Here is an 11,946-nt window from a genome sequence, read left to right as displayed (position 1 = left end):
TTTGATATACTAGTCGTGGTGCACTATCTGGAACGAGAAATTGTCCTATGGGCCCACCGACGGGGATTGGTCCCAGATCGATCGCGCATCGGGCTAGCGGTTTACCACTGGGCTACTTTCCGACCTCTAAAGCTGCTTCCAGTCCACATTTGTATGGTGTTGACGGTCCTACATAGTGAAGGTAATTTGAATAATTAGTTATTGTCTGTCAAAGTGACAATGATGCAAAGTATTTACCATCTAACTGTCGCACAATGACCAGTGCCACGAAGCATTATTAATTACAGTGCGACATTTAACTCAGTATATTAAAGGTCGTGGTATGTGATGTCCTGTCTGCATATAGAGTAATCATTGTTGCCAATGGGACGTAGCCCAGTGGTAAAGCATTCGCTTGATGCGCGGCAGGTTTGGGATCGATCCACTTCGGTGAGCCCAATGGCCTATTTCTCGTTCTAGCCAGTGCACCACGACTTCAAATGATGTGGTATGTGCTCTCTTGTCTGTGGGATGGTGCAAACACAAGATCCTTTGCTGCATTAGGATAAATGTAGTAGGTTTCCTCTGATGACTACGAGTCAGAATTACCAAATGTTTGACATCCAATAGCTGATGATTACTTAAACAATGTGCTCCAGTGGTGTCGTTAAACAAAACATTTTTGTTGTTGCTGTCAATGGAAAATTATAGTCGGTTTCCTTTGAAGAATGACCAAATTATTTCCAGAAGCAAATGATTATGGGTTTTTTTATAAGTGTGCTCTAGTGCATTAACTTTTACATCAATTTCCTTTCAAGCATCCGATAGCGAGGTTTGTAACGTGCATTTATAGTGAATTAGAGTGAGAACGAAATACCATTTGAAGGAAACAACCACTGCAGACGCACTTGAGTCTGGCCAAGTGTCGTCTGCCAAGCACTTCCGGGACCATAATGCAACGTAAGGGATCGCTTCAGCTATGGCCACCATCAGGCTTTCGTTGTGCATTTTTGGAATCCACAGTTTCTTGTACGGTGCGTTTCGGTTTCTTAGATTGGTCATTTGTATTAATTCCAGCTACCTAGTTTAAATTCCATAAGATATTTTTAATTAGGCTTAAATAATTGTCTTACCTCGTACTGCAAATTCCAAATGTAATCCGAATTTTACGCTCAATGTATGATATCCCAACTATTGGTACATATGTGAAATATTGTTAATGTTGTGAGTTTAATTTCCAGATGTTGTATGTGTTTGCCATTCGAGTCAGCTGTTTATATTATATTGTGTTATGTACGTGCTCGATTGAGGTGCTTGCGTCGCAGGATCGAACCACATCGGTGAATCCATTCAACTGATTGGGTTTTTATTGCGTTCCAACCAGTGTATCACAGCTGGTCAAAGGCCGTGGTATATGCTATCCTGCCTGTGAGAAAGTGCATTTAAAATATGTTTGACATCTAATAGCCGATGATTAATAAATCAATGTGATCTAGTGGTGTCGTTAAACAAAACAAACTTCTTCTTCGAGTACATATCTGATGTTTCAGCCAGTTATTTAGAATATACGATTTACATTTTTAGCTCAGCTGTTTATTATATATTTTTGTACATGTCTGGTATTTCAGCTGTGTATAATATGGCTTGAGTTTGTTTCAGCGTTTGACCTACAGCGTTCTCTTCTTATTTAATAGGTCAGCTGTTTATTAATAGTATTATACACGTGTTTGATATTTCAGCTGTTTATAATACAGTAGGTGTGTGAGAGTTCAGCTTTTAAACTGTAACATTCTGTACGTGTTTGAAATTTCATTTGTGTAATTAAATAGCATTCTGTATTTGTTTGCTGACTTACGCGTTAAGATTATCGTATCAAAATAGATGCTGGATAAATGCGTACGTCAAATTTAAGATTACCAATCGAAACTGGCAGATGGTTTAACGTTCCAAGAGAAAATACAATATGCAAACTTTGTAATACTGATATTGGAGATGAATACCATTATTTATTCAATTGTAAAAATGATAATATTGAAAACATTAGAAGAAAATATATAAACCAATTTTATAGAATTAATCCTAGCGTTTTTAAAATGAAAGGTATGCTGTTATTATGTAATGCACCATTATTAAAAAACCTAGCTATATTTACTAAAAGATTATCTACTTTTGTGAACTGACGTTTCTCCGCACATTTTAGCTATTTTGACTGCATATCTTGTGCTGTATGTTAAGTATAGATACTTCTATGTTGACGCCTGTTCTTGTCATGTATGTTATTTATGTATTTGAATTGTCCTCTTCTTACACATTGTAATGTGTCTGAGTGTTGTTTAATACATTTTGAAATATTAAAATAAAGCATATGTACGTGATTGGTAATTTATGCACAATAATACAGCATTATGTACGTGCTTGGTAACTTACGCACCTTAATACAGCATTACGTACGTGATTGGTAACTTACGCACCATAATACAGCATTATATACGTGATAAGTAACTTACGCACCATAATACAGCATTCGGTACGTGCTTGGTAACTTACGCGCCATAATACAGTATTCTGTACGTGCTTGATAATTTACGCGCCATAATACAACATTCTGTACGTGCTTGATAATTTACGCCCCATAACACAGCATTCTGTACGTGCTTGATAATTTACGCCCCATAATACAGCATTCTGTACGTGTTTGATAATTTACGCCGCATAATACAGCATTCTATACGTGCTTGATAACTTACGCACCGTAATACAGCATTCTGTACGTGCTTGATAAGTTACGCCCCATAATACAGCATTCTGTACGTGTTTGATAATTTAGGCAGCATAATACAGCATTCTATACGTGCTTGATAACTTACGCACCGTAATACAGCATTATGTACGTGCTTGGTAATGTACGCACCATAATACAGCATTCTGTACGTACTTGATATTTTACACCCCATAATACAGCATTCTGTACGTGCTTGATAATTTACGCCCCATAATACAGCATTATGTACGTGCTTGATAATTTACACCCCATAATACAGCATTATGTACGTGCTTGTTAATTTACGTACCGTAATACAACATTATGTACGTGCTTGGTAATGTACGCATCTTAATGTAGCACTCTGTATGTGTTTATTATTCACGCATCATAATGCAACATTCTGTTCATCTTTGTGTCAGCTATTACTAATATAGCATTCTATGCGAATAGCATTCTGTACAAATATAGCATTCTGTACGAATAGCATTCTATGCGAATATATGTACGTGTTTGATATTTCAGCAATTTGTCTAGGATATAACAATCGATATTATGTACGTGTTTGATATTTTAGCCATCTGTCCAGGATGAAACAATCTGTTTTATGTACGTGTTTAATATTTCAGTCATCTGTCTATCATGTAACGATCTATTTTATGTACATATTTAATATTTCAGTCAGATGTGTAGGATGTAGCAATCTGTTTTATGTACATGTTTGATATTTCAGTCATCTGTCTAGTATGTAACAATCTGTTTTATGTACGTCTTTAATATTTCAGCCATCTGTCTAGGGTGTAACAATCTGTTTTATGTACGTGTTTGATATTTCAGCCATCTGTCTAGGGTGTAACAATCTATTTTATGTACGTCTTTAATATTTCAGCCATCTGTCTAGGGTGTAACAATCTATTTTATGTACGTGTTTGATATTTCAGTCATCTGTCTAGGATGAAAAATCTGTTTTATGTACGTGTTTGATATTTCAGCCATCTGTCTAGGATGAAACAATCTATTTTATGTACGTGTTTGATATTTCAGTCATCTGTCTGGGATGCAACAATCTGTTTTATGTACGTGTTTGATATTTCAGCCATCTGTCTAGGGTGTAACAATCTGTTTTATGTACGTGTTTAATATACGTGTTTGATATTTCAGTCATCTGTCTAGGATGAAACAATCTGTTTTATGTACTTGTTTGATATTTCAGTCATCTGTCTGGGATGCAACAATCTGTTTTATGTACGTGTTTGATACTTCAGTCATCTGTCTAGGATGAAACAATCTGTTTTATGTACGTGTTTGATGTTTCAGCCATCTGTGTGGGATGCAACAATCTGTTTTATATACGTGTTTGATATTTCAGTCATCTGTCTGGGATGAAACGATCTGTTTTTTGTATGTGTTTGATATTTCAGCCATCTGTCTGGGATGCAACAATCTGTTCGTTGTTGACAATGACAGGAATTCCACCGATGACACAATTTTGGCGAGGCAAGGAAAGACGTTGATTCTTGTGTGCGATGGTTCCTGCCAGGGGCGTGGCTTCACCCCTGCCCTGCAATGGTTCAGACCTAATGGTGACCGCATCCATCCGTTTCCTGGGCGGTTAGCTAATTTTTCAGTATATTACAGAGCAAAGTGGCGATAGTTTTAGTGGTAATAGTAGTGGTACTCGCTGTAGCACTGGTAATGGTAGGGATAGTGGTGGTGGTGGTGGTGGTGGTGGTGGTGGTGGTAGTAGTAATAGTAGTAGTATTAATTGTAGTAGTGGTAACGTTTACAAGCATCGAAATAAGACGTGACCGAGTAAACGAAATTTGGGGAGAATGATGTTACGATCTTGAAGAGGAATTTGTATATTTTTAAATGTATTTTAAATAGTTAAAACAAAAAAAATATATATATGCCTAAATCTACATGTTCACATTAGTTTTTAAAAACATTCATGTCTGTACCTACCATGTACAAGCGCTGATTTAAAATATTAAAGGGGGCGGAGTGGGATAATATCAGTGTAATGGGGTTAATTGGTTAATATAACTTTGGATTTGTAGGTGATAAAAAATATTGACGCCCTGAAGCTAAAATCAGAGGATTGATATTTTATATCTTTATTTGACATATAGCCTGGAGGGGCCAGGGTCTGCGTTGCCCCCCCCCCCCCCCCCCCAACCACCAACCGTGCGTTTAAAGACCATCTAAATATGGCAGTTTAGGCCTAGCTCATAATTGTCCATGTTATTAGAAACTGTTTTAATACAATTATATGTACATATTTTGGGTATGATTATGTATCAATCACACACACACACACACACACACACACACACACACACACCACCACCACCACCACCACCACCACCACCACACATTTAATAACTGATCCCTCCAGTTTGTGCTCCCCCACCCCTGCATTTACCACCGACCTCTTCCGACACGTTTCGAGGCCTGTTTTATATCCAATGTCCTAAGCTGGACCAGGCAATGACATGACACAGATTTGCCTCCAACATGATTGACAATCAGTTGGTCTATTATTATTATTATTATTATTATTATTATTATTATTATTATTCCGAAAGATATATGGCTATTTTTCAACCTCCAACCCCTAAAATCAGTATCTGAATCATTATTGTTCAGAGATTTAATATGTGAATGTATCCGAACAGTTGGAAATATACTCATACTGTCATTACTGTACTCTTGCTAATGCACTTTATCTCAAATTTTAGATTTAATTAATATGAGCTATGAACATATTATATTAAACGTATACCTATGATAGGAGGTTCACGAATATTCGTATGACAACGATGTATATTCTTATTGCTGTTGTCCAAGATGATAATTTCACAAATTACTTTAATATTAACCAGAATGCAGCTTTCACATTTTGATGAATGGTTTCGGTGTTTACAAGGGCATTGATTGATGATTACTGGGATCAGTATCTCTATTCGCATTGGTACATGTTGCCATGGGTTTATAGATACAGCTGTATGATCACATGAACTAGTCAATGGTGCACTGTTTATCATGCAAATGTTCATCAGTTGTTACATGAAATCCTTGGCAAATGATTATGTGCTAATTGTATGGTCAAAAGGCCCAAAGCACCAAATTCAATTCCCGGTACAATCCTTGAGTTGAATGAGAAATTTCACGCATACTATTTACAGCATATAAAGCCGACCAGGAAGCGAATATTTTGCTGATCATAAAGATTCACTTGCTACGTAACTAATACCAATACCCATTGTTTGAACAAACTCAAGATCTAAATGTACCTGAGAAATTAGTCGGGAAGTCAGTCTTGATTATCGACGGACAGGCATAGGTTCAAAGTCCAAAATACGAAGGGAACAAAATGTTTGAAAAATGTACTGATATGTATTTGATCGCTACAAGTCTCCAAATTAACCAAACTAAATGCACAAATTAGAAATATACAAACCCGTGAAAAGGATGCCAATGTCTCATACTGAACAGAAAGCAATGTTAAATTAACTAATTTTCTCTTTAAAACCCACTTTTAAGACTCTGAATTGAATGTAAAATGGGTTGTTGTGTGGGTGGTTTCACTGAGGAAGATGCAGTGTAGAGTAGTAACACTGAGATAAATGTTGAACAATGAAGACCAACAACGAGGAATCGGATACCAGAATAGTAGTTCATGCAATCCACTGTTCAAAACTATCTGACTAAATAGTGTTGTACATATTAGTAAGACACTGATGTCCTGTTGGTTTTTGGTTTTTCTCGTGTCAAATATCCATGAAACAATTTCTGACTGAATTATGGGCCTATGGCCTTTACACTGAATAAAAATTGTCTTGTCTTGTCTTGCCTTGACAATTAGACAATTTTTAGCAAACCATTCCTATAAATATAATATTGGAAACACACCTCTTAGTACCAGCTGCAGAATGTTGAGTTTGTTTGCTTATCATGCTCATATGTTATATATTTCAAAGGAAATTAAACGACACAAATGGTGATTACTGAGAACAAATATGAATGCTTTTGACAATTAATTTGTAAAGTGTATGACCTGACACTAGAGAGCCTAGACAAAGTACTAAATGTTCTACTTGGGAAATTGAAAGGTCCAAACCGTGGTGTACGCAGATGAGCCTGTTTGTTTCATTCCATTACCATACAAAGTACGCTTACATGTACCACTTTAGACCTTCCATCACCTTCAGCAGTGGATGGGCTCTTACGGATGATCATGAGTAACCTAAGAATGCCATCTGATTTGGCTTCCTGTCTGTGTTAAAGTAGTAGGACGATTCCTACCATCATATTTGATGTAATAAATCAAATATACAGTAATGCATTTTTAAACAGACTTCGTATTTGACGATACCTTCCCCTATTGCAATTACTTATGGTATGGCGGCCATCTTGAATCATACCACACATATGCTGGACTCATCTGTGTAGTATGCTGCGATACATCCTTGCATTTATGGCAGCAAATAATTCCCTCCATAAATGTTATGACAGATGTCCACCATTTTGTTCTCCGCCATCTTGCTTTTCAACATTTTGGTCATAAAACTACATTTTCAGATTTTCAACATATTATTTTATAAAGTTAATGTATTGACATATATGTTAATGCCAAAAGAAATCCTATAAAGACCATTGGAATACCAGTTACATACTTTTTATCAGGCAATTTTCTGCCATTTTGTTTTCGGCCATCTTCAACCAGAAAACCTAATTTATCAGATGCCTAACATTTTTTTTTTTTTTTTTTTTTTTTGGGGGGGGGGGGGGGGGGGGGGGGGGGGGGGGGTGATTCAGTATCCCCAAATTAGGTTAAAAATCCTTAAAAAATGCCCGTGCATGTCACATTTTTTTAGAAATGAGACCTCACTAATAGTAATAGTAGTATTAGTTGCAGTAGTTGTAATAGCGCGCCACCACTGGTATATTAAAGGGCCGTGTTGAACTGTCTTGTTGATATGTTTAGTGCAGATATAATATCACTTGCTACACTTGAGATTAACTCACCCAATCTCTCTGTCTCTCTCTCTGTCTCTCTCTCTGTCTCTCTCTCTCTCTCTCTCTCTCTCTCTCTCTCTCTCTCTCTCTCTCTCTCTCTCTCTCTTCTCTCTCTCTCTCTCTCCTCTCTCTCTCTCTCTCTCTATCTCTCTCTCTCTCTAGTTCGTCTGTCCGTATCTCTCTATTTCTGTCTGTCTGACTCTCTATCTCTGTCTCAGTGTGTGTGTGTGTGTGTGTGTGTGTATGTGTTAGTGTGTATGTATGTATCTGTGTGTGTGCGTGTGTGTGTGTGTGTGTCTGTGTGTGTGTATGTGTGTATGTATGTGTGTGTGTGTGTGCGTGTGTGTGTGTGTATGTATGTGTGTGTGTGTGTGTGTATGTGTGTGCGCATGTATGTGTGTGTGCGCGTGCGTGCGTGCCTGTGTGTGTATGTATGTGTGTGTGTGTATGTCTGTGTGTGTGTGTCTGTGTGTGTGTGTGTGTGTCCGTGTGTGTGTATGTATGTGTGTGTGTGTGTGCGTGCGTGCGTGTGTGTGTGTATATATGTGTGTGTGTGTGTGTATGTGTGTGTGCATGTATGTGTGTGTGTGCGTGCGTGCCTGTGTGTGTGTATGTATGTATGTGTGTATGTCTGTGTGTGTGTATGTGTGTGTGTGTGTATGTGTGTGTGTCTGTGTGCGTGTGTCTGTGTGTGTGTGTGTGTGTGTGTGTGTGTCTGTGTGTATGTGTGCGTGTGTGTGTGTGTATGTATGTGTGTGTGTGTGTGTGTGTGTGTGTGTTTGTTTGTGTGTGTGTGTGTGTGTGTTTGTCTGTGTGTGTGTGTGTGTGTGTGTGTGTGTGTGTGCGTGTGTCTCTGTGTGTGTGTGTATATGTGTATGTGTGTGTGTGTGTCTGTGTGTGTATGTCTGTGTGTATGTGTGTGTGTGTGGCTGTGTGTGTGTATGTATGTGTGTGTATGTCTGTGTGTGTGTATGTGTGTGTGTATGTATGTGTGTGTGGGTGTATGTGTGTGTGTGTGGTGTGTATGTGTGTGTGTGTCTGTATGTGTGTGTGTGTCTGTGTATGTCTGTGTGTGTGTTGTGTGTGCATGTGTGTGTGTGTGTGTGTGTGATGTCACCTGTTGAACACCAAACAGCCATAGTTTAAAGTTTGTTGAGGTGTCGTTAAACAAACATTCCTTTCTTTTCTATCTGTCAGACTGATGTCCGTACCTAGCAGCGGCAGACGACATCAGCGACTTTACATCCGACGTTTTGGCGCGCGAGACGTCGGCCGATACACCTGCAAAGGCTGGGTCAAAGGTCGCTGGAAGACAATTTCTAGACTCGTTTACATGGCAGGTAATTTCCTTACGTGGCGTACAAACATTGTTGGTAGCGCTAAACCAAATAGTATCCGGCTGGGTCAAAGTTTTGACAGAGCAGTTACTACCACCATTCCTGCCTAATATATGTGGAGGGAACTTTATCAAAACTGTCCTGCCCATGACGGAGAAACCCGTGAGTTTCCTGTGTAAACTTGATTTTTATTTTACAAAACATTATCTTTTGACAGAAAACACTTCTGAACCCGAATAAAATATGTAGGCTATTGTTAACATGAATAATTAAATACTCTGTGAAATACTTTTTCTTGGGCTTAAAGTTTCGTGGTTGTGCTAAAATAGTGTTCGTTGGACTGCACTAATCGACAAATTATACGAAAATAATAGTAACTTCACAGTTAAGTAATTAATTAAATAAATAAATAAAAATAAATAAATAAAATGTTTTATTGCAAATGAATCGAGCTCTCTAAGAAAGTGAGATAATATCATGTAGCCATGCATGCTTCTTGGGAAAAGGTGAAAATGAGACGCCCAGAGTGTTGAAGCCCAAAATGTCCCAACTGCCCAAGATGTCCCAATTCTAAAAATTATGAATCAAGTCGGCCCAAAATCTCATAACTGCTGAGTAGTGTTTTAAAGCAGAAAAATATACGAATAAAAGTATATGTATGTATGCATGGATGCACGGATGTACGGATGTACGGGTGTATGTATGGATGGATGGATGGATGTACGGATGTACGTATACAGTATGTATGTATGTATGTATGTATGTTAAAGGTAAAAGACAATTTTGGTGTTGTACATTGTTGATGATGAATTGTTTTGTTATACAAAATAATTGAAAAGAGCATATAAACGGGCGGGAGTTGGTTCACGGACACACACCCACCCACCTCTCCTTTCTGGATCCGCCAATGTTACCTCAGTTTTATTTTTAAAGTTTTAAAGTTTATCGGCAATGAAATTTGATTTCGTTCAACAGAAATTTAAAACAACTGTAGCTAGGACTGATAGTTAACCATAACTTTATAGCTGTAGATTCGGGGGTGGGGTGTGGTGGTGGCGGGTGAGGTGTGATGTGGCATGTCATATCTTGAATTGTTTAGAATGGTCGTTATGCCCAAGAATGTTTCATTTCTAGTCGAATTGACTTTGTTTTATGTTTTTACTTTCTTCCGATGAATTGTACTGAAAGGGAAGTAACTGTTACTCATTTAAAATATTTTGAGTTATCTCTCTTCATTTAATATAACAAATATTGTATCGAATATAAAGACGACATGCCACGAGCTGAACAGTTCAGGCCCTTATAAGGGCCCTATGGGCAACCTAGGGAGATAGACCAACACCGGCTAGATCTAATCTCTGAGCTACTTTAAAATCCAAACATATTCGTAGCTCCCCACCCCTTTTTATTAGATCGACCCTTCCAAATTGCGTCTAAATTTCCTTCATAAAAAATGCGCACCTCTTTCTCTTTGGCTTAAATCCTACGGGACAGCACCATACTACCCTCCCCCTGTTACCGACCACGGCCGGGCTGCTGACGTCAGATAATTAAAGAGGGAACCCGCGGTCGCACGTCCATGGGCTACTCGGTGGGGGGGGGGGGGGGGGGGGGGGGGGGGGGGGGGGGGGGGTATTAATTAGCAGCAAGGGATCTCTTATATGCATTATCTCACAAACCGAACAGTACATTCCAAGGTATTTGTTACACAACACATACCAAGTGAAGTTTTCAATTACTTGTAATTGTGCTCATGTTTAGTTAAATCAAATTAATTTTTAACATAAGGGCGGGATTTAGCTCGATTGAGGACATGCGTCACAGGATCGAACCACCTCGGTGGATCCATTAAACTGATTGGGGGTTTTCTCTTTCCATCCAGTACATCACAACTGGTGTAACAAAGGCCGTGGTATGTGTTATCTTGTCTGTGGAATGGTACATGTAAAATATCCCTTGTTACTAATGCAAACATATAGCGGGTTTCCTCTCTAAGACTATATGTCTGAATTACCCAAATGTTTTACATCCAATACATCAATGTGCTCTAGTAGTGTCGTAAAACAAAGCAAACTTTTGTTCGTTCTCTATTTAAGGTAACTCTATTTAAGGTAACTACGACAGAGCAACCGTGCCTACTCGGAGAGACAGAAGAACGCCAGCAGCTCCAACCGTCCGTCCGTCCACACTTCCTAGACTTCCGAGTCCAAACATACAACGAAAAAAATAACATTTACGTGTGGTGTGCAGAGATGGATCCCGAGGGTGGGGGTGGAGTGGTTGTTTGGGGGAATAAGGTACCTAAACATATTTTTTTCTTCTTTTATTATTATTTTTTTTCATTGGGATGTTGTTTTTTTGGATGATTTGGTCCATGTGCCTTTTTCCAGTTACCCCCCTCCCCCACCCCCGAGAAATAGTTTCTTGATCCTCCCCTGGTATTTATCAGATATGACCATTCGCCAAATTTATATTTTATACTCTTAATATATAAAATTAATTTGAGCAATAAAATGGCGTCTCACGGGTTTGTTTCGTGCTATAGCTTCTTTTTAATGACTGTTTCCGGAACGGGCGGGATTTAGCAGTGATGCTTGCGTCGCAGGATCGAACCACCTCGGTGGATCCATTTAGCTGATTGGGTTTCTTCTCGTTCCAACCAGTGCACCACAACTGGTCAAAGGTTGTGATGTGTGCTTTTCTGTCTGTGGGAACTCGGGTCTGGGCTATTGAATGTCAAACATTTGGTAATTTCGACATATATTCTGAGAGGAAACCCGTTACATATTTCCATTAGTGGCAAGGGATCTTTTATATGCACCATCCCACAAACAGGATAGCGCATAC

At 38.6% G+C, this 11,946-nt stretch overlaps 1 protein-coding gene across 2 annotated transcripts; it reads left to right on the top strand.

The window, feature by feature from the left end:
- The first annotated feature begins 945 nt into the window (after window positions 1–945).
- Window positions 946–11,629, top strand: LOC121390526. 2 transcript variants are annotated; one of them, XM_041522359.1, is made up of 4 exons: window positions 946–1,013; window positions 4,162–4,351; window positions 8,960–9,102; window positions 11,211–11,629. In XM_041522359.1, exons 1-4 carry the CDS (start codon window positions 959–961, stop codon window positions 11,327–11,329), a joined length of 507 nt encoding a protein of 168 aa, XP_041378293.1. In that variant the 5' UTR covers window positions 946–958; the 3' UTR covers window positions 11,330–11,629. The 2 variants fall into 2 exon arrangements, with proteins under 2 accessions (XP_041378293.1, XP_041378294.1); XM_041522360.1 differs by having other exon boundaries at window positions 11,196–11,629.
- Window positions 11,630–11,946: the final 317 nt, after the last annotated feature.

This window comes from Gigantopelta aegis, chromosome 15 (assembly GCF_016097555.1).
Source record: "Gigantopelta aegis isolate Gae_Host chromosome 15, Gae_host_genome, whole genome shotgun sequence".
NCBI classification, from domain to species: domain Eukaryota; kingdom Metazoa; phylum Mollusca; class Gastropoda; order Neomphalida; family Peltospiridae; genus Gigantopelta; species Gigantopelta aegis.
Note: the sequence above shows the minus strand (reverse complement) of the source record. Positions and strands in the feature narration are given on the sequence as shown.

Excerpts from the sequence above, each read along its gene's own strand:
- LOC121390526 (XM_041522359.1), top strand. The coding sequence starts at position 959 with ATGGCCACCATCAGGCTTTCGTTGTGCATTTTTGGAATCCACAGTTTC. Across the intron at positions 1,014-4,161 it reads AATCCACAGTTTCTTGTACG|CCATCTGTCTGGGATGCAAC; the intron begins GTGCGTTTCGGT and ends TTGATATTTCAG. Across the intron at positions 9,103-11,210 it reads TAGACTCGTTTACATGGCAG|GTAACTACGACAGAGCAACC; the intron begins GTAATTTCCTTA and ends ACTCTATTTAAG.